Source organism: Lepisma saccharinum, chromosome 25 (genome assembly GCF_977018435.1).
Source record: "Lepisma saccharinum chromosome 25, izLepSacc3.1, whole genome shotgun sequence".
Classification (NCBI taxonomy): Eukaryota; Metazoa; Arthropoda; class Insecta; order Zygentoma; family Lepismatidae; genus Lepisma; species Lepisma saccharinum.
This window is the reverse complement of record NC_139253.1, coordinates 44,543,920-44,567,757: the sequence shown is the minus strand read 5'-3', so window position 1 is coordinate 44,567,757 and position 23,838 is coordinate 44,543,920. Positions and strand designations below refer to the sequence as shown.

At 37.5% G+C, this 23,838-nt stretch overlaps 1 protein-coding gene across 1 annotated transcript in view; it reads left to right on the top strand.

Annotated features, from left to right (window-relative positions):
* The window catches only part of Xpd (general transcription and DNA repair factor IIH helicase subunit Xpd), a 46,364-nt gene extending 24,441 nt beyond the window's left edge, over positions 1-21,923 (top strand). Inside the window, exons 7-15 of the mRNA XM_083111685.1 lie at positions 2,624-2,757; positions 4,529-4,697; positions 5,119-5,307; positions 7,414-7,585; positions 9,217-9,495; positions 10,068-10,244; positions 13,027-13,137; positions 16,887-16,985; positions 21,134-21,923. Of these exons, the coding sequence (XP_082967811.1) occupies positions 2,624-2,757; positions 4,529-4,697; positions 5,119-5,307; positions 7,414-7,585; positions 9,217-9,495; positions 10,068-10,244; positions 13,027-13,137; positions 16,887-16,985; positions 21,134-21,268 (1,465 nt within the window). The 3' untranslated portion in view covers positions 21,269-21,923. The remainder of the gene's footprint in view (positions 1-2,623; positions 2,758-4,528; positions 4,698-5,118; positions 5,308-7,413; positions 7,586-9,216; positions 9,496-10,067; positions 10,245-13,026; positions 13,138-16,886; positions 16,986-21,133) is intronic.
* The last annotated feature ends 1,915 nt before the right edge of the window (positions 21,924-23,838 follow it).

Here is a 23,838-nt window from a genome sequence, read left to right as displayed (position 1 = left end):
TTGTCCTTATGTGTGCTCAGAGCCCCTTTACAGCCTCAGCTTTTAACAGAAGTCAGAACATTTTAAGATTTTTAGTTATGCAACGTTAGAGTTGTTATTTGTAATGATAAGGGGCTGGCCCCCGTATAATGTGACGGGAGCAAAATAGCCTAAGTGCTGACGCTCCCAAAATTTTAAATTCAAATTCAAATTCAAATTCGGTGGTGGTGGGTGATCTCAGGTGGGGATTTTTATGACAATGTCCCTGCATAGAGCAGGTCAGGGACTTACTCAGCCTTTAATCAGTGGGTAACTTGAAGGCAAAGGCAGCTGGAGTCTGATATTGATCACTCTCCGTGGCCGTCCAGTGTAGAGTGCTGTGATTTAGACTCCGACTGCGGGACCTTATGGGTTCGAGTCTGCCTGGGATCAGTCTCTGGGTTTTTGGCATGTGTATAGGACCGGTGGCAACCCATCATTGTGAGGAAATTGGGGAGCTACGGGTGAGTAAAGTAACCCGGTCTCGAATATCTCCTATAACGTCTGGGAGTTGGACGTGCTGACCCCATTACCGGTTGAAGATCTCCACACCTCTAGGTAGGATTGTGAGAGGGAGACTAGCAGTCGGGAGATCAGTCTAGGCCCTTCCAGGGCCGTGGAGCCACGGGCTATTACCTCCCATTATGATCGACCTTCATGACACAGTCCTTTTTTTTTCTTAATGTATGTATTTAAGACGGATTTTATATTGAACTTTGAAATAAAGATTAATTTATTGAAAGCCTGTTTTGTTCTATAAGTCATCAACTTGGAGCAAAATTTGAATGATAGATATGTGATAATAATCAATGGAAATGATACTGTTCCAAATAACATGCAATACATTTATCTATGCAGTAGGTTAAAGAAAATGAGGTCTGTATTGATCAAAATGTATCCAGCATCTGAAACAAAAGTGGCTGTCCATTCATTGCACCTGAAAGCAAGCTCTCCAGCCATACAACATACAAGTTTCTATCAGTATTAATTTCTTCCACTGTTTAACATAGATCAGTGAATTGCTGCAGTAAATCATTTATGTAGTTTGGATTTGTCTGGTTGAGAGAATACTCCAAGTTATGTACCGTACACATTGCCACAAAATTCTTCACATGTAAACCATAGAATTGCTCTACACCAACAGTTCAGATCATGATTGAGACATCATGTTTCCCTACATATTCAACAAAATTAACATATATTTATTTGCACATGGCATGTACTCGCTCGGAATTCTTTAAATATCAGAAGTTATTGGTTCTGGGAATGCTATGTGAATTTTCTTCATAAATATGACAAAATTCTGCCAGTCTCATGAAATTTAGAAATTCATAAAGATTCTGTCTATTTTGCTTTATTTTAACCTAGGATGACATTTTTGTCTTGCCTGTCAGAAAGCAGGAACAGAAGAGAGAACACAGCACACATAAGAATAATAGTTTAAAACATTTTGCCAGCATCCTGCTGACATGGAGAGATAGAGAGCTAATGTAATCACTTCTCCGTGAAACTGTTTTTTCTTAAACCTTGCTGGCCCCCATGGCAAGAGTCTGTACTTTTTCGGTTACCGATATTTTCTTTCCTCATTAGAAATTGCATAATTTATTGCTCTACTCTTGTCATAAGTAGGGCTAGGAAGTTGAGGAAAAATCCTTTTTTTCCTAGTGTCCGAAGACAAGGCCTAACATAACATATGTTCATTTTGGGTCATTGTAAGCCAGAAAAAGGTGGGTTTTATTTGTCCTTTTTTTGCCTTTTTCAGCGTTTTTTGGCTTATTGGTTCTTTTTTAGCCTTGTTTTTGCAACTTCACCTTCTTTCGACTACGTTTTTATTGCCCATTCTCAACTCGAATCATCATCAGTTCATCACCTCTTAAACATCCTTTCTGTAGTAAAGAAATAAAAAAAAGAGAGAAATAAATATATTTGAACCGATCCCTGAAACGAGAGAAAAACATTTTTCGATGAGCAGGTACGGTACAAGATCCTTTAACCGTAACTTGTCTGGAAGGTCGCACTGTAAGTGGCAACTTTCTCTTGTTTTGAAGCTTTCAGCATGGTGTATACGACCAGACAGCACACGCCTGCAAAGATCTCAAGGTTCCGTGCAGAGAGAGCGGGTGGGGAGGTTAAAACTGAAGTTATTAATTAATTTGGATCACATTTATACGTCCTTTTTTTCCGTTTTATGTCCCTTTTTTTATATGTTTAGGTCTTTAACGGTTGGTAATTGTCTATCTTCTATTATCTTCATTGCTTCTGGCAACTCTTAATTGTTTACCATTCTCCGGAGAGAGGGCCAGTTTCGCCTTGGGGGTGGGTTTTGGTTTCTCTTGTGAAGACCTTCTGTACAGGCCTTGCTTTCATAGTAGCCAACATGTTTTAGCCTTCATCTTTATATGTAGTACTACAACCTTTTTAACCTTCCTATGGATACCTGTTTTAATCTTTTTTTAACACCACTGCCCGCATAGGCAAACACTCCTATTGTATTATCCAAGTTAAACCAAGTGATCTTGGTTAAATGTTTGATTGTGAAATACCAAGGTGAGTGTCTTTTTTAATATTAACTTATTCTTTTTGATTTTATTTCTAATTTCAATAGGATGAAAGATGATGATGCTGAGAAACTCCGAGGAGAATATCAACGGTTAGTAGATGGATTGAAGGATGCAAGTGTGCAACGTGAAACAGATGTAATCTTATCAAACCCTGTTCTTCCGGATGAAGTACTTCAAGGTATCTTTAAGTATATGGCTTGAGAAATGGCACAACTTTCAGAAATATTACCTTAGCTAAAAAATTAGAACAACACTATTAGATGCCTTAGCATGTAATTTATATGGCTTAGCCGATACATCTTTGAACCGATACTGATACTCTCACCAATTCCCACCGATACCGATACTTGAAAATTGCAATAATTAAAAATTTGTTCAAAATATTGATCAATATTGGTATGTAAATATTCTTCTGCAATTGCAAGCATCAAATTACCAAGAAATTTGCTTTAGAATATTCAAGAATTACATCAGAATATGAAAATAGATGTTATGCAATTACAAAATATAGTTTTTCATGTAAAATTGGTGCAAAATCAAAAGAAGTTAGAATTTTGCATAATTTCCAGAATAATTACACTCTGCGAAAGCATCTTTGTGGACCACGTAAAATACAATATGCTGCCAAAGTATCGACAGGTATCGGTAGATGAATTCCAGCCGATATTTTTCCGATACCGATACCTTCCGATACCGATACCACTGGTATCGGTTTAGCCCTAGTAATTTATGATATAATTTATATGTGAGCGTCTTTTTCTAGGTATAGAACATAATTCTAAACTAATTTGCTACTCCATTTTCAAACTGAAGGATTTCAACAACAAAGTTTAATAACATACTGTTAACTCCAAAAAACTGTAGCAGGATAAAAACAGACTTTGTCATTGTAAGATGTGCTTACTTCAAGTTACAGAATTACTTATTTCAGTGTTCTGGTGTTTTTTTTTTTCACTTAACTTCACTCCTTCAATGTAATTTCAATACAAAATTTTAGGGATGGAACAGATTAATCGGTACTCTATCAGTATCGGCTGATATAGGCATGTTTGTGTATCAATAAAATTAGCAATTAATTTACCGATCCAATATATCTATAAATATCTTATAATTTAATGCAAAAGTTTTCCATTTTGTTATAATTTTTATGGATAATATCCATACCTTACTTTTTTTTAAAAGTAAGTGTCTAAATGTGCAACTTATTTTGTACTGCAGTCACCTGGAAACAAAAATTTATGAAGGAGGTCAGTGAACTATTCAGGTTCTTCAAGGACCATTTTTAATTTTATATTGGATCGGTGGAATATCGGTTATAAGAATAAGCCAAAATTTCATATCGACCCATTCCTACAAAATTGTCTACATTATTATTCATGTTATTATTATTCAACTTCCTTCACAATTAATTGTTTCTTTCTTTTTTTATTGCAACTAATACATATTTACATTTTATGGTAAACACCCATACTGATTTTTAGAATTTACAGTCTCTCTTTTCATTTTTCAACTCATAATATTCAGTAACATTTCATTTCTCAGAAATTCTAATTTTAGTTGAAAAAGAGAGGGAAATAACCTTTTTGTTTACTAATGAGTGAGGGTTAGCCTTTGGCTGAAAATTGCTTGTAGTAGTCTGCATGATGACAAATCTTCACTATTATTTGCATTACTTGCCCATGTAAGATAGTGTTACATATACAAAAATATTTCTGCAATATAGTGTTCACATTTCATTGTGATATACTTACTGTCATAATCTTTATAGTCTTTGTGACATTACTGTATTTGAGTTCTTGTTTATATTGTACCTTGAGATTTTTTCCTTTCTTTCAAAATGTAATGCATTATTTCTAGATTTGGAAATTTTAATTTCAACCTTGTGTGGAAAGCACTGTCTTGACATCATTTGAAATGCAGTGTTGAGATTGATTTTTATGTTTTTGTAGAGGCTGTACCTGGTAACATTCGACTGGCTGAACATTTTGTGGCATTCTTAAAGAGATTTGTAGAATATTTGAAGACAAGACTTAGGGTGCAACATGTTGTGCAGGAAAGCCCGGCAGGATTTTTGAAGGACATATACCAGAAAGTTTGCATTGACCGCAAACCCTTGAGGTAAATTATACTTATTCTTAGAATGAATGAAGTAAAAAGTATATATAATGATCAGCCCACTTCAAGTAAATGTATATGACTTGCTTATAAGTGCATTATGTGTAGGACCTCTTTGATGATGTAGTGATGTTCCTGCCTTGTACTAGAAGGATCCCAGGTTCAGTTCCCAGTGGAGGCACATTGCACAGTGGTTTGGGTCCCTTTTTAAACTCTAGGTCCAGTCTCTGTTAGCTTATCTGAGCTTAAAGGAGACTTAAAACAAATCTTAATTAATTTTTTATGTCATGTGTGTGATAAAAATGTATTTGTTGAATGTTCTGTTCGCTAGCTTAAGTTTTCTAGCCCACATTTTTTTTAAAAAATATATTTTTTTATGTTTTGTGTGATAGTTATTATAAATATTATTTCACATCTTTTATAGGTTCTGTGCAGAACGATTGGCATCATTACTTCGTACATTAGAAATAGCAGATATGACAGATTTCTCACCATTGGTTTTAATTACTCACCTTGCTACACTAGTCTCAACTTACACAAAAGGATTTAGCATTATTGTTGAACCTTTTGATGAAAAGACTCCAACAGTTTCAAATCCAATTTTGCACTTCAGGTATGTTCTTGTGAAGCACCTTATTCTAATTTTCTGTCAAATAATCTGTTCTGTGGTATTTTTTTTTACATTTATGTATGTAGTTCTTGTTCTGATGATGAAGCATGAGAGACAGGTGGAGACTTGATTGTAGTATTTATATGCAACTCAAGGCAACCTCACAAATGTGTTACAAACAGTTATATTGAAAATAAAAAAAACTTTCAAGCATAAACTTTTATTTATCTGGTGATATTTATCTCCTAAAATGCATTATATGCTGACATATTTTTCCTAAGTTCTGTCACCTTATGTATCTTCTAGTTCCTTATTTCTGATTTGTGTTTTTTATTCCTTGAAATACAATTACCACTTATGTTTAGTAAATCAAGGACTTGAAATTTCTATTACTAAAATGTGTGCAGAGGTTTTAAGAAAACAAGCACCAACTTTTGTAAAAAAAATTATTTCAGAAAGCTCTCTAATTATTCCAGTGTTCTTTTTTAACACAGTAAGATATTCAGTTTGTGCTTCCTGTACTTCTCAATCATATCAGTTAAAAAGATACAAAATAAAACAAAATTATGATAGAAATCTATTTGAAATCTAGATACCATCTTTTATTCATATAGGGTTTGTCCAATTAGTATCGGGATTAATTTTGTCCGGCCAATGGGAAGGGGTGGAGGGTGGTCTCTGTGGGTGGGATCGGTGTTGCAGGATGTCACGTGAGCTAGGAGACCCAGCTTAGTTGCTTCCGAGCCTTTGGAGTGTGTAGGTCGCTCCTGAAGTGAAAGTGTGTTTAGTGCTCTCGTCGAGAGTAAAGATGCAGCGAACCATCGAGCAGCGTTGTGCCATCAAATTTTACGTTAAACTGAACAAATCTGCTACGGAGACTTTTTATATGATCCGTAAGGCTTACAAGGATGAAGCCATGTCCAGAACACGTGTTTTTGAGTGGCATAAAAAATTCAAAGATGGCCGGGAAGACCTTGAAGACGAATAACGTGCTGGACGTCAGACATCGATCCGAAATGCTAAAAATGTGGCCAAAGTGCGAGAACTTCTGAACAGTTATCGCCAGTTGATAGTACAGGAGTTAAATTTACTGAAATCCACTGTGCATTCAATTGTGACCGATGATTTGCAAATGCGGAAGGTGTAAGGGAAGTTGGTGCCGAAATTTTTGTCAGACGAGCAGAAGGAACACCTTGTGACAATTTGTCGTGAACTGTTGGAACGTTTGGAGACCGATCCAAATCTTTTGGACAGAGTAATAACCGGTGACGAAACCTGGATTTTTGAGTACGATCCGGAGACCAAGAGGCAAAGTGCTGAGTGGCACACAAGCACCTCGCCTCGACCAAAAATGACCCGCATGAGGAAATCAAGAGTGAAATTGATGCTCAGCGTCTTTTTTGACTCAAAAGGTGTGTTGCACAAGGAGATTGTGCCTGCTGAAAAAGCAGTGAACGGGAAATTTTATGCAGAAGTGCTCGAACGTTTGAGGATTAGGGTCCGCCGCGTCCGAAGGGAAATCGCTGATTCCTGGCTGCTGCATCACGACAATGTGCCCAGTCACACGTTGCTAATTGTGAGGGAGGCACTTGCCAAACACAATGTGGCAACACTGCCACAAGCACCCTACAGTCCAGATATGGCTCCCCCACCCGACTTCTTTTTGTTTCCTCCTCGGATCAAAAGGAGCCTGAAAGGGCATCGTTTCGGGAGGATTGAGGCGGTCGAAGTGGCTTCGACAGGGTGCCTGAACAGCCTTGCGGTTGCCGACTTCCAGGGGGCGTATGAAGAGGAAAAAGCACTGGCAGCGGTGTATTGATGTAGGAGGGTCATATTTTGAAGAATATTAACACACTGTACATATATCTTCAATGAATTTCTTTTTATGACTTCAGTCCCGATACTTATTGGACAAACCCTGTATGTGAACAATTTTTTGGCAGTTAGGGTCATGCTAATAATCGGGGAAGAATACACCTGTAACTTGATAGTATATTTAAACATCTATAACTTAGACTGCAACAAATTAAGTCATGTTTAGCTGTAGAACTTATTATAGCCAGTTTATATTTTTGAGAATGTATGTAAAAGTAGGTATTTCTTTTCCAGTTGCCTTGATTCATCAATCGCCATTAAGCCTGTGTTTGACAGGTTCCAAACAGTAGTCATTACCTCAGGAACGCTTTCTCCCATGGATATGTATCCTAAAATATTGGATTTTCATCCTGTGATAATGTCTTCATTTACTATGACCCTGGCCAGACCATGTTTGCTACCCATGGTAAGTTTTCCTATTATCTGGGTGAAAACTATTTTATTGATATGTAAAATCTATACCATGTTGGTTCATTGAAAAAATTTATTATTATGGCTGAGCTTATATCACTTTCAATTGATACCCATACCAGTGCTGGTGCCCTTACCAATTCCCACAAATACTGATGCTTGAGAATTAAAAGTTGTTCAAAATATTTATTAATATTAGTGGTTGAGCATTCCACTCCTTCAAAATATTCAAGATTTAAACCAGAATAGGAAAATACCTGTTGTCAATCACAAAATATAGTTTTTCACACAATATTGCTGCAAAATATATGTAAATTTCAAAATTTGCATAACTTCCAGGATAATGTACCCACAGAAGAGTTGGGGTGTAAGGGTTGCTCCTTCCACATAGTGCACCCAATAGTCAACCTCACTTCCACGTAGTACACCCTGGACTGCAGACTAACGAGGCTCTGGCGACTGGCCAGTATAATTTTGTTTGTGTTGTCCTGTGTTTTGTCCTTATTTGTGTTGAGTGCTCCTTTACAGCCTCAGCTTTTAACAAAAGTCAGAAGATTTTAATATTTTATGATTTTAGTTATGCAACGTTAGAGTTGTTCTGTGTAACGATAAGGGGCTGGACCCCGTATAATGTGACTGGTGCAAAATAGCCTTAGTGCTGACGCACCCAAAATTTTAAATTCAAATTCAAATTCCACAGAAGAGTTGTGTGGAATTTTATGTTGACCAAAACTAATACACTGAAAAAGTATCGGACAGTATCGGTGAATAAAATCCAACTGCTAATTTCAGATACTGATATCATTGTTATCAGGAAAAGCCTTTAAGAATGGGACAGATAAATAAATATTGGCTGATATGGACACACTTATTTATTGGTAAAATTACTAATACCCTGTAAATTTGTACCATTTTTGTTTTTAAGTCCACTTTATGCGCAGACAAGCTAATCGGAACTGGACCTACAGTTTAAAGTAGGAGGTGAGCCACTGTGCAATATGGCTCGACATTGATTACAATTCAATGACATAAATATTTTGCTCCCATTTTTGGGGTTATTGATGCACATAAATATAAATTCATGTGTAACACACAGTTTCTTTTTCAAGACAAAACTTATTGCAGTTACACTGGCCTCTGTGGCTGAGTGGTTAACACAGCATACTACGATGCCAAGGGTCCCGGGTTTGAATCCAAGCCTGGGCATGAATGTTCTTTGTGTGCCCCTTCATCAATTTCATCATATCATCACTCATCCTTATTTTCACTTTGAGCCAAAAGTGGTATAAATGCGAAGTAAAATAAAACTAATTGATGGATCAAATTGATTATTGCAGTTACCCAATTATAAACATCAATTAAGGAAGTTAATGAACCATTCATGTTCGTCAAGGAATATTTACAATTTTATATGAGATTGATAGAGCCTCGATTATCGGCTTCAGTATTTTTCTGGCTTACATTTCTTACCCGTCCAACCTTATTAGATACGATTGCCAAAGTTGCAATCAATATGGAATTCTTCCTGTACACAAGCAATCTGAAAGTGCTGATATAATTCTTTATGTAAAACACACATTTGCTTCTGACTAGCTAACTACACTAGGGATGATTACTATTTTGCAGATTGTATCCAAGGGAAATGATCAGGTAGTAATATCTTCAAGATTTGAAACACGTGAAGATGTGGCTGTGATTCGAAACTATGGGCAGCTTCTTGTAGAAATTTCTTCCGTAGTGCCTGATGGTGTGGTCTGCTTCTTTACGTCGTATCTCTACATGGAGAGTGTGGTTGCCAGCTGGTATGATCAGGGAGTTGTTGATAACCTTCAAAAACATAAGCTGCTCTTCATAGAAACCCAAGATGCAGCAGAAACCAGCTTGGCTCTTCTGAATTACATGAAGGTAATTTTAATTTCATCAATTATAATTATTGCCTGTTTGCTATATATCAAGTGATATTTGCCAATACAGGTTTCAATTAATTATGGATAAAATCTTTAATTTGTAATGCTTTAGAAATACAGTGGAACCCTGATTTATGTTCTCGAATATTACATTTATTATATTCTTGCATTATTATTATTATTATACGTATTAATATTTCCCTTATGATACATTTGATCTCCCTAGTTCCAATAGAGGGAATTGTTCCCTCTATTGGAACTAGGGAGATCAAATGTATCATAAATTTTATAAAATTTTCCCAGATTATATTTTTTCCTGCATTTTTTGTTTGGGTGGATAGAGTAGAAATCACATAATACAAAATTGTCTTTAATTAAATATCATTGCAATGATAAACCTAAATTAAAAACAGTACCAGCTTATAATAGTAGTATAAAATCGAAGCATGCTACATAATTTAAAAAATCCTGAGTGTTGTGTTTTAGAGACAGAGAAACTTCTAACAATACTGTGTTAGATCCTAATTGTGGTGTAAATCAATCTGAATTGTTTTGTTTTACATTGCATAGGCATGTGAAAGTGGCCGAGGTGCTATTCTACTGTCTGTTGCAAGAGGAAAGGTTTCAGAAGGTGTAGATTTTGATCACCATCTTGGCCGTGCTGTTCTGATGTTTGGAGTTCCATATGTGTATACACAATCTCGTATTCTTCGAGCTCGCCTGGAATATCTTAGAGATCAGTTCCAGGCAAGTAATATACTACCGGTAGTTATCTGCATAACCATACACATGCATGTATTTTTTTACACAAATTCAAACAAGATGCACAATATATTAGGTCAGTCAAAAAGTAAATGCAATCAATTTATTTTTATTTTTCACAGCAACAATAGAAAACTTACAATGATATTATTTTCCAACATAGTCCCCCTGCACTTCAATACACTTGGTCCAACGTTCAACAAACTTTCCGATGCCCTGAGAAAAAAAGGTTTTTGTTTGAGCAGCAAACCACGTATGCACCGCTACCTTCACCTGTTGATCTGTGTCGAATCGACGGCCTCTTAAAGCATCTCTAAGTGGACCGAACAGATGGTAATCCGACAGGGCGAGATCGGAACTTTATGCAGGATGCTCTAACACCTTGAAGCCCAGATTCTGAAGAGTTTGAGCGGTGTTGGCGGCGGTATGGGGATGCGTGTTGTCATGCAACAAAAGAATGCCTTCCGACAATCAACCTCGTCGTTTGCTTCGAATTGCAGGCTTCAACTTGTTCGAAAGCATATCACTGTATCGTTCACTGTTTATTGTTGTCCCCTTTTCCACATAATGTTCCATAATTAACCCTTCTGAGTCCCAAAAAAGTGTGAGCATCAATTTTCCTGCAGAGTGTTGACACTTCACTTTTTTTTTTCACTGGAAATTCAGGGTGTTTCCATTCCATGCTCTGGCATTTGCTATCAGGTTCGAAGTAATGGATCCATGTTTCATCTCCAGTGATGATTCGTTTCAAAAAGGCTTCACCTTCGTTAGCATGTCTGTCCAATAATTGCTGACAGATTCTCACACGATTTTGCTTGTTCTCGTCAGTGAGTTCTTTTGCACAGACTTTATGAAAGTTGAGCCTGTTATGAATAATTTCATATGCAGAACCACGACTAACGTGCATATGGTTTGCCACTTCATCAACAGTCACTCATCGGTTATTCAGAACCAGCTCATGGACTTGCTCAATGTTGTCATCAGTAGTGGATGTGGCTGAACGACCTGCTCTTTCCTCATCCTTCACACTTGTTCGACCGCTTTTGAACTTTTCAATCCACTGGTAACACTTCGCAGCGGTAAAACATTGTCACCGTATTGTGCTGAAAGTCTTCTATGGATTTCAGCTCCTGGTACACCTTCAGACCACAAAAAACGGATTACAGAACGCTGTTCTTCTGTGGTGCACACGGACAGTGGCGCAGCCATGTTTACTTGGCAACATTGCAGAGCGAACTGAAGTGATGACGCTGTAACCTGCCACAGGCGAAGACAACGATACTATCTATCGGCTTGCGAGCGCAGAAAGCTGTACAGCCAACCTACGGAAGAAAAGAAAAACATTGCATTTACTTTTTGACTAACCTAATATTAAAATATTCTATAGGTTCTTATTTTTATTTACTTTCACTATATTTCTGTTTCCATTTTGGATATTTTGTGTTACTTTTCCACCTCTGTAGGTTAAGGTAGAAAAATCATGGGGATCAATGAACTAGACAATGGGACATGATACATCCATGCCTTAATCTAAGATTTCCTGGCTTATAGTTCACTACAGTAACCAATTTAATAGTGTTTACTTTTTAGTGCAATTACGTTTAAGTGTACAAACAGCTGTTGAGCAGAAAAGTAGTTTCTCGATTTGCACCTGAATGTGATCAGTCTTCACATTTGAAAGAACTTTGAATAATTAGAAGCAGATTACGTTGATGTGGTGTTGAAGTGTGTACAAAAATTATGAACTGTCTTATATGAGCCAAAATTATATTATACAGTTTATACAGGAGAAAACAGAGAAATAAACTAAAATTTGTGTCAGTAGAAAGTAAATTGGAAATAGGTGATGTATGGTCAACACATTAACCCCATGGCCATTACTTTAATACTCTCGTGGCCAAAACAAGAAAAAGGATGTTAAAAAAAAGTGGAGGAAGGAATTGAAGATGTGTTCTCAATGAAAATAGAACTCCAAAAGAACTTCTGTAAAGTGTATCTATGATACTTTCACTTCATTGATATGTTAGGCTATATTGATATTAAAGAAATATTTGCTCTTTTCCGTATATTTTTATGTGATTTAAAACTGATACATATTAACTACCTCAATGGCACAGTGGTCAACTTACAACGTGGCCATGTACATTTCTTCATCAATTTCATCTACTCATCATCATCATTCATTTTCACAATTGTGAGTAGGTAAAAGTTGCAGAAAAGTATTACAAAATACAGACACACATTGTTTAGAAGTAGCACCAGTCTGTTCAGTACAGTCTGTGTGCCCGACCCTGTGGCCGAGTGGTTAGCACATCGCGCTGCGATGCCAAGGGTCCCGGGTTCGAATCCCGGTCGTGTATGGTTGTTCGTGAATGTCCATTTTCATCCATTTCATCATTTCATCACTCATCCCCATCTTCGCAAATTAGCCAAGAGGCACAAAACGCGAAGTAAAATAAACTAAATCAATCAATCAAGTACAGTCTGTGTACTTTTACAAGCTGGAGAACATGTCACAGAAAGTGGAGTGATTTCAAATTCACCCTCAACATTTCATCTACCATTTTATTTTGTTACTTTTAGAGTAGTAATAACTTTACTGACTACACCTGATAATTATCATGCTCAACATATAGTTAATTCCTGCTGTCTTATTCGTAGAATAACATGAAACATTTAATGTAATTTTTTATGCAAGTTTTCACACTTTCGTGTGTGGTAGTTTACCTTTCATTGTGATGATAATCTGTTTTATTTTGGTCTTCAGATTCGTGAAAATGACTTCCTCACATTTGATGCTATGAGACATGCAGCACAGTGCGTGGGAAGAGTTTTGAGAGGCAAAACTGATTACGGTATTATGATCTTTGGAGACAAGGTAAGATGATAAATAAATGTACTTTAATTTCATGATGGATGCGGTAAACACAGTTTTAAGTGTTACGTATGTTAAGTTTTATGTTTCCATGTTGCACAATTGGATAGGTTTTTCTGATTAATTTCGAAGGTGCACTGCCTTCATTCACTAAGGGTGCGGCATCTGGAGCGGACGCGCTACCATATCTGCTCCAGACACCATACTCTTAGTGAATGTAGGCAGTGAGCCTTTGAAATTAATCGGAAAAAAACTATCCAATTGTGCAATGAGGAAACATGAAACTTCACATACGTAGTACTTTAATTTAATGAGAAAAATTTAACATTTGTCAAAAATGGTTCACAAAGCGACAAGATATATTATAATTGATGAGGCAGATCAACTTGTACCCTACCCATGTAACATACAGGTGTATCAGTAAATTTTTTTTAACATCAAAATGGGAACACGTACTCACCACTGCAGCAGCACTGCAGTATGTGCGATGCTGCCTGTGTGAGCAGATTCTCAATTTCTTTAGTCATACATGTTACAAAAAAGTTGAGAAATATGTGTTGAATTTTATTCATATATTCAATTATAAATACGGAGAAACTAGTACTCACTTTTATCCGCGAAGCTGTTTTTTCTTCTTTTTCGATTAATTTCAGTGGCCACTGCCACCATCCTCGTTGGAACTTGCTGTGCTGTTGCTTGGCGTGCGTCTTTTGTTCGTAGTTCTCCGGCTGCCGTTAGGTGCGCTGTGCATCTTGGTGCGTCGTCTGCTATTTCCGGGTGATAACTGCTGCAGTAGTGGAATCCAAGTATGGTGCGCTTGCCCGCTATCGATGTTTAGTTCGTGCGGGAAGTGCATTATGGCATGCGTTTCCTTGATTTTGGTGTCTATGAGCGTGTGGGCAGTGTTTGACTCGAACCTTTTGAATTTTATGGCTATTGTATTTGATATGTCTAGCAAGACCAGTAGTGGGTTGGGCTTTTTTCGCATCTGCTAGGTGTTGTTGGATTCTTTCATTGACAGATCTGATGGACCTGCCGATGTAATGAGCCTTGCATTCACACTCTGCATCATATACACCTGGGTTGTCAAGGGGAGAGAGGAAGTACCGTTTGTGCTTGTTCAGTTTATCAGCTATTTTGGAGTTGGGTTTGTGCGCTACTTTGATGCCAAATGGGAGAAGGGCTTTGGCTATGCGGTTGGAAGTGGTGGGATGGTAGGGGAAGGCAAACCATTTATATTGGTCGCTGGGGGTTGGTTGCGGCTGGGTTGCTTGTGGATCAGATGACGGACATGAAAAAACATAATAAATCTGTCAAATCTCTCAATCCCCAACAAATTCAAAGAACTCCTTGCCTACGGCGATAAGTTTAATGTACAAAACAGTAAGCCACCCACCCTCGACCTCATATGTGCGGCAGAAAAAGCAGCTTGTTTTGCTCCCAAACCCCAAAAGTCGGAAAACATCAGAACGTCAGCAGCCGGAATTTTTCAAAAAGTGATGACCAACAATAAAACCAGGAAACCTAATCCAGTGCACCAAGAAATCTCTTCTATCCTCTCCGATTTTGGCAAATGGCTGAACACCAATGATGTTTGGTGTCTAAAGTCTGACAAAACAAACCAGTTCGTAATCATGCACAAAGGTGATTACTCCACGAAAGTGATAGACAAACTAAACAGTGACTCGTACAGTGTCATCAAAAAAAAGACCCCACAGACAGGTACAATAGAATTGTGAAAAATGCAGTGAAATCTAGTGCCATACTTAGTGAACAAGACCACAAATTCCTCCGCAATCCCCACCCTTCACCTGCCATTGCCTATGGCATTCCTAAAACTCATAAACCTGGAATCCCCATGCGACTTATAATAGCTGGCTTCAATTACCCCACAGTTCACCTAACAAACTGGCTAAAAAACAAAATATCTCATTTCAACCTCAAACTTACATACGTGTTCCGCAACAGTGCCGATGCTAAAAATCTGGTAACTTCAATAGTGCAAGCTGACAGTGCAAAATTAGCCAGTATTGATATAGTAGATATGTACAGTTCAATACCCATAGACCTAGCACTGCGTTCGGTGGAAAGATGGCTGACAACTAACAGAATCCCAGCCCTAGAGGTACAAGAGATAACCAGGCTATTGGAAGTTTGTCTAAAACACAATTACTTTCAGTTTGAAGATAAATTCTACAACCAATCCGAGGGCCTTGCGATGGGCAACCCGCTATCAGCTCCTTTAGCCAACATCGTCATGCACCTGGCTGAAAAAGAGATACTCCACACTCCAGAACTACAACACATCCGATATGGAAGGTACGCGGATGACACAATAGTTGTATACAAAAAGGCAGAAGAGCTCAACCTCCTAGTGAACAAACTAAATAGCATCCACCCCAGGCTCAACTTCACCGTAGAGCATGAAAAACTTGGTAAAATCAACTTCCTGGACATCACCATCAGCCGTGCACTTAACAAATTCACAACCACCGTCTACAGAAAACTGGATGCAGGCAACCAGTACATACATGCTCTCTCCAGCCATCCCCCTAAACAAAAAGCCAATGTGTGGCTAAACTTTTATCGAAGAGCCTTCTCCTACTGTGGCCAAGAAGAGGATCTACGAGAGGAGATAACCATCATCACAGAAATAGCCCTGAAACATGGCTACACTGAATCACAACTTTCCACTTGGTGCAGTAAGGCGGAAATACAGGTCAGACACCCTAACCTACCACAATCAACCCATCCACAAGCAACCCAGCCGCAACCAACCCCCAGCGACCAATATAAATGGTTTGCCTTCCCCTACCATCCCACCACTTCCAACCGCATAGCCAAAGCCCTTCTCCCATTTGGCATCAAAGTAGCGCACAAACCCAACTCCAAAATAGCTGATAAACTGAACAAGCACAAACGGTACTTCCTCTCCCCCCTTGACAACCCAGGTGTATATGACGCAGAGTGTGAATGCAAGGCTCATTACATCGGCAGGTCCATCAGATCTGTCAATGAAAGAATCCAACAACACCTAGCAGATGCGAAAAAAGCCCAACCCACTACTGGTCTTGCTAGACATATCAAATACAATAGCCATAAAATTCAAAAGGTTCGAGTCAAACACACTGCCCACACGCTCATAGACACCAAAATCAAGGAAACGCACGCCATAATGCACTTCTCGCACGAACTAAACATCGATAGCGGGCAAGCGCACCATACTTGGATTCCACTACTGCAGCAGTTATCACCCGGAAATAGCAGACGACGCACCAAGACGCACAGCGCACCTAACGGCAGCCGGAGAACTACGAACAAAAGATGCACGCCAAGCAACAGCACAGCAAGTTCCAACGAGGATGGTGGCAGTGGCCACTGAAATTAATCGAAAAAGAAGAAAAAACAGCTTCGCGGATAAAAGTGAGTACTAGTTTCTCCGTATTTATATACTACCGCGTCTCTCTTTTCCCAATCATGAATATTCAATTATCTTGTATTCCTGAGGTGTTTGCTTCAATATCTATATTCAGTTCGATGGTATTTTATTCAAAGCAGACTTTGTGCAAAACCAGCAAATATAATTCTTATCAGTTGCTGTATGTAAACATATAATTGCATCATTTTTCATTATTTCCAGTCAGCTACAAATAATATGTTTCTTTATTTAGTAAAATTCTGAACATGCAAATACATTGACTGAGAAGTGCCATGTGTTCTATTGAATTTAAATATCTAAAATTTCATTTCAGAGGTTTGCAAGAGCTGACAAAAGGTCGAAATTGCCAAAATGGATACAGGAACATCTAAAAGATTCCATGTGCAATTTGTCAACTGAAGAAGCAATTCAGGTATTTATTTTGTTCATCAAGAGTTAGTGTAGTAACCTGGATAATTGATTGTTAATTCTTGTTGACTGTTGATGTCCATTTATAATAGTCGAAGTACCAGATCAAACAAAACTGAACAAATACTCTTTGACTGAGGGAGACTGTCCCGAAAGTGGAGAAAAATTGAATGAACACATTATACGATGATTATTTTTTATACATGCTAAATAATCTAACACAGTTATTTTTAGTGGTTTTTATTTGATTTTATCTCAGACGTTTCATTCTGGTTTTGCCACAACTTTTTCAAGCTACATGTACAAGAACACAACCTCACATGGCTAGTCACTCTACACTTCTAAGCAGGGGCGCCGACTTGTCAAAATTATTGGGGGGGCTCTGATCACTGAAATAAATTAATGAATGACTCACTCCCTCCCTTTTTTAAGTTTTGGCCTCAGTGTTCGGAATTTCATAAAAGCCAATGAATTCCTTAAAAATATCAAAATTTTCATTCACAGTTCGAATGCAGAATGTCAATTGTTCACGGATGGGTTTGTCACAAGTTTCATCAACCATAATAGCAAAATATTCCCAACTTTTAATATCTGCTGCCACGGAGTGCAAAACAGATCTCCCTAATATATCAACGATCTCGTTCCCTGAATGTCATGTAAGAGCCATTTGTAGCACGAACTCCCATCCACTCCCTTAGTTCATGCACATCGTCTTTTGAAACTCTTTTTAATAAAAATGTTAACAATACTCATAATTATATACTTAGTATATAGTAATAAGTCATGTTTTGCTGTCTCTGGTCATAGCCCCCCAAAAGTTGATGGTTTAGCGGTCTCAGCCCCCAAAGTTGATGGTCTAGAACATTTCAAATGTGTATTTAAAGTTAAGTTCATGTGCCACAATTCACAGTAAACTTTACAAGAGAAGCAAAATAATACATTAGATCCTCTTAAGCAAAATTATTTGGGTGCTCTGCCCCACATCGTTAATATTGGGGGGGCTTGAGCTCCCCAAGCCCATGGAGTCGGCGCATATGCTTCTAAGGAATTAATGTGTGCCCTTATTTCCTCCTATGTAAAACTGGTTTTTTCACCTTGCAGGTGTTATGGCTGGCTGTTTCTCCTCCTCCCCTCCATCCTGTAACCTACTCTTTTTGTCTTCCCTCCCTCCCTTCCTCCTTCTGGTGGCACTGACCTTCCCTTTCTCCTTGAACTGATCTGGTAAGGTGAAATCTTCTATTTTTGTGCAGAAAATTGAAGGTGGCTCTGGAAACTTAACCAACTTGCTGTCCACATGCTTTTTTATTAGTTCTACCATTTTATTCCAATTTCCCCTTTGTTTTTGTTAATTTTCTCTCCCCTGTTGTGCATATGTGCTTTGTCTCTGCCACTTTCCTCTCTATTTTATTTTCCCTCTTCTCCTTCATTTTTACTTTCTTAATCCTGTGCCTATTTGTCAACATATGCTCACTCAATGCTGTTCTTGGATCTTCCTCTTTAATGTCTCTCCTATGTTCTTTAATTCTTTTGTTGATGCTTCTCCCTGTCTCTATGAACTTGCTTGTATATCCACCACATTCTACTTCATATACCCCTGCCATTGTCAATTCATCACTCTCCTTCTCTTCTTTGTACTCATTAAACTATTTCTCAGTGCTCTTTGGTGGCTTGAAAGCTGCTCTTAGTCCATACTTTGCATAAATGTTTCTTATCTTTTTCTCCATCTTTCTTCTGAATGGCACACTCACGTACTTCTTCTCTTCCTGTGCATTCTTATCCTCTTCTTCTTTTTCTTTATTGTTTGTCTTTTTTTCTTCATTTTCTTCTCTGTTCTTCTTATGATGTGAATTATATCCCCTGCTTTGTATCCATTTTCCTGTGCTGTGAGGTTGTGTTGTTGTATGTGTAGCTTGAAAACGTTCTGGGAAACCAGAACGAAACGTCGCAGATAAAATCAAATAAAAACCACTACAAATAACTGTGTTAGATTATTTTGCATGTACAAAAAGTGGTTATGTGAACCTTCAAGAAGAACATTGATTATTTTTTATTTGTAGTATGTGTTGGCAACTTAGTGCCATTCTTTAATTTCAGTTAACACCTCTGTTTCTTGTTTCCACATTAACATTCCTGTGTTTGTTATCAATTATGAAAATGCTATACTATTTATATAATAATTCACTGACATGAAGTAAATCAAGCATTTAAATAACAATGGCACATAGCATTGTTACCATATAAGTAACAGACTTGACAGCTTAAAACTGAAAAACTGACAATATGCAGAATCTTGGACATCGGATGGGTGTTAGTTTCAGAAATGTGTCCGGAGTTAGAAGGAGAAGCAAGATGTGTGATTGCCCCGGGCTCTAAGGCAAAAGAGCAATGAATGAAGGAGGTTAAAAAAGTTGGCATGCTCGTAAAGCTTTAGCTGCATAGTTTTTTGGGGAAATTTTCAGAATTGCATTAAAAAAAAAAAGTATTCTAAAGTACTTACATGAATTCTACCATTATTCTTTGAACAAAGCACCATAGCCGGGAGTTCCCCTTGGTGTTAGATTTACGTTGTTATTGAAATAGATACAGTGGCATGCCCAAAGGGGAAGGAGTTGGTAGATGTCGTAACCCTTCCATTTGGTCCAGTATTAATAATAAAAAAAGGTCAAAAGCAGGAAAAAATAGCAAAATGAGGGCTGACTACTAAAATAAGTGCATGCACCCCTTTCCCCACTTTCGAAAATCCTTAGCACACCATTGAATGGATAAACGATCCTTGTTGCCATTGTTGGTTACATAACACACATCTGTACACGTTTATAATTTGTTCAGAACCATAGCGAGTTATTTCTTTGGAAAACCGTTGAAGTGCCAGACACTAGGTGGCAGCATGTTCTGGTAATTATTTTTCTTACTTCGATTGCAGCTCCTTTTCGTAAGTTAGCAATATTGAAAAAAATTGACTGAAGTTGCTTGCAGCTGCGAAAGAGTTAAGTTAGTATTGTTGGTTTGAAAAGAAATAGATTAGTGAAAATTTTCTTGCTCGCTCTGCTCATAGTACAAATATTTCGCTAAGGAAGATCTCACACCCAAAAAGATAAAGTGATCATGTCACCTGCCACTTGGAGATCTGACCCAGTGGAGGCACAAGTGGTTCGGATCCCACTTTAAACAGTCGGTCCAGTCCCAATTAGCCTTACTGTGCATAAAGTGGACTTAAAACACCAAATCAACCAACTTGGAGATATGACCAATCAACTTCAGGCTTATACAGCATGTGATGTTGCTGAAGAATGAAAGGTTGAAAGGCAAGTCTGCACATGATGCTACTACATCTGCTACCAATGCTCTTTAGAGAATGAAAAAAGTAGTCATAGCTTACATAATACAGTAAACAAACTCATATTTAAGCCATGTGTGACTTACTCACGATGATATAATAAAAGTACTTAAAAATACTATAAAATGAACCACTTACGATTTGTGAGTATATGTTTTATAAAAAAAAGCAACGTTTCAAGACACAACTGGTCTCTTCATCAGGTTCACAATCTTGGCGAGTGGAATCACTTCATGGCCATGTCAGTTAAAATAAAAGACAAGGATTAAGGTAATGGTAAAAATCATGGATAAAAAGATATTTCATAACAACTGGCCCCTGTACATATAAAACTTCATATTCCATTCTTTCCCTTGTAAGAACTTTGAATCTAAAAATGAACCATAAGAAACTTCCATCACATTAACACGTTACAACCCCACATCGTGCCATGCAGACCATATGGCGACTGTGTCTGGGAAACCAAACACATGAATAATGCACACAATATGACTTTTAACTGCATAATTCGGATAGACTTTCATTGGAAAACCGAAAAAATTATTACCACACAACATACATCAATTTTGCTTGTGAATAATACATTCATGCACTGTAAATAGTACTCGATAAAGGCTCTTGACCAATGGTGTACAATATGTATTTACCTATTGTAACTCTTCAAGTGTGCCATTTATTCTGAACAGGAGCGGTCAAGAAAGAAAATGCAGATAATAAAATGTCACAGGTAGGAACTTTTAATCATGTTTTTGTCCTATATATTCCATATGTAAAAATCTGTAGGAGAAAACTTGAGGCAGATTATGCTTTTCCAGGTTGCAAAAAGATGGTTGAGACAAATGGCACAGCCTTTCACTAGAGAAGATCAACTGGGTATTTCTCTACTAACCTTGGAGCAACTGCAGAGTGAAGAAATGCAGAAAATTCAACAAAGAGCTCAGCAAGCATGAGATGAACCCTGAAATCATGCCAGAAGTTGTTTTGAGTGTGACTAGTTGGGGTAATGAAGTGCAAAGAGGAAGAGAGCTTTATACATTTAATATATAATTTAAAATTTACAGAAGTTATAAATTATTCATAACCACGAACATGTGTCTTATTTTTTTTTATTCAAGTAATGACAAATATGCAGCTCAGAACTTTTCTCAATATGAAGCTTCAAAATATTGAATAAGTTGTTATAACCTAACTGCTCACTTCAAACACTGTGGTTAGGTACATGAGAATAAACTCTTCTTTTATAACTGCTGCAGTACATTTCAAATAAAATTCCAGTTGTGTATACTTTGTGTGATGCTAAAAGTAGTTTTGATTGAATGTTTAGCATAGCAATGAAAAAAGTGAAAATATTTTTTATTTATATATTTATAAGTGGTTTATCATCATCATCATCATCGATTTGTATAGTCATTAACTTGTTGTACCAAACATAAAGATACCTTTGAAGATGTAGTAATTGTCTAGTTATATTCAAGTGTTTTATATATTGTTTAAAAAAAAAAATTGTAAAATAAATTATTACAAAATATGATAATGTATTAGATTTCTATGCAATCTTCCCCAGATGCATTCAGAGAGTTAGTGGGTGAATGAGTAAATTAAAATGAGTACTATGTGAATATCTACATGTTATATGTTGATTGTCCAAAGTAATTACATGTTTATCTGAATTAAATTGCATATAATTCACTGCATTCATGCTGCATATAGTGTGTAATTTATTTTTATCATCTACCCATCTAATCATGGATAGAATTCACTTTATAATTAGTGTGGGGAAATGTAATACCACTATAGATTTTAGGTTTATAAAATGTAGATGAAAAGCCCCCCCCCACACACACACACACACATACACAAACACATTTAGATCATATAATTATGTAAGAGAGCCTGCAACTCCAATATAAAAATAAAATTTCAAAAATTTAAGTTTCCGTAGTAAATGGATACTGGAAACAGGGAGGCTTATTTTTGAAGTAAGGTCCATTTGCCAATAACTTGTTAGCACATTTGTATGGACTCCCGGCATCCCTTGCACAGAAGCAGATAACATTTGGAGCCACGTTCTCAGTGTGTGCACTTCCTACTGTGTGATTGCCAGGTTTAAGATGATCGAGCAACCCACCGGCTGTATTCTTGGCAGAAAGAATGTACTGTATGGCCCCAATGCAGTGAATGATAGCAAAGTGAGGAAATTGGTGAGAATGTTGAAGGAAGGGCAGGAGAATGTGCATAATGAGTCTCGCTCAACTCGCCCATGTGTAATCAGTGACGATTTGGTATGTGCTGTAGATGCCCAAATCCATGTAAACAGACGATTTACAATCTCCATGCTGTGATTGAAATTTTTGCAAGTGCCAAGATCAGTGCTGTACAAACTTGTGTCTGAAACCTTGGACTTCAGGTAAATTGTGCTCTCAATAGGTTCTGAAGATGCTTTCCGAGGAACGCAAAAAAGTAGATTGGCAAATGCTCTGACATTTTTGACCCAATACCATTAGGAAGGTGAATTGTTGGACCACATCATCATGGGAGATGAGAAATACCAATCCCACTTGACTCCTGAATCCAAGCAGCAGTCAATGGAGTGGCTACACACGTTATCTCTTGACTAAAGTGAAATTCAGACAGACAGTCTCAACGTGCAAGAGTATGGCAAAGGTATTTTGGAATAGATGTTTTGCTAGTGGAGTTCATGCCACAAGGGACAACAATAAACTCGGCTGGGTATTGTCTGACCTTGAAGAAACTGCAATCCAGAATAAACTCCATGGCCTACTGTCAGCCGGGGTTTGGCTGCTTCATGTGAGGCCTCAGTCGCTCGTCAAACTCAAGATTAGATCGCATCGTTTGACTGGGAACAATTGACTCATCCTCCTTGCATCCTGGACCTTGTACCCAGTAACTGTAACCTTTTCCAGCATCTAAAGAAGTTCATCTGGTGCATTGACTAGAATTATCTCTTCCAGTATACATAATATTAGTAATAACTAAACCTCGGCGACAAGGGTTTCGGCAGTGACAAAGAAGTGAAAACTGGAGTTTGGGAATGGATTGCCTTGCAGGCAGCTTACTTCTATGAGAAGGATCTACAAAAGCTCATCGTACATTATGACAAATGTTTAAATAACAACAGAAACTATGTAGAAAAATAGATCAAGGCATGTAGAATCTGATACAAAATAAATTTTCACTAAGAATTCGGCAGTGCAGGTTTTTTTTGCCAAAATGGACCTTACTTAAAAAATATCCCTTGCACATGCTCGGTTTGTGTGTTGGTCATTTTCTTGTGCAGTCACCATAGTTAATAGAAACTGAAAGAGAAAGTAAGCAAACATTCATGTTCTAGAAGTACTTATGTGTGTAGTAAAAATATAGGCTTTTTGATTAGTTTTAACAGCTACGAAAAATTCAGATGAAAAGATTTTTGTCTCCCTTGCTACCTATCTCTGGTTCCGTGTAAAGCTTGCTATTCCTCACTTCTAGCAAAACCTCACAATTAGGGTGGTGGTTCTCT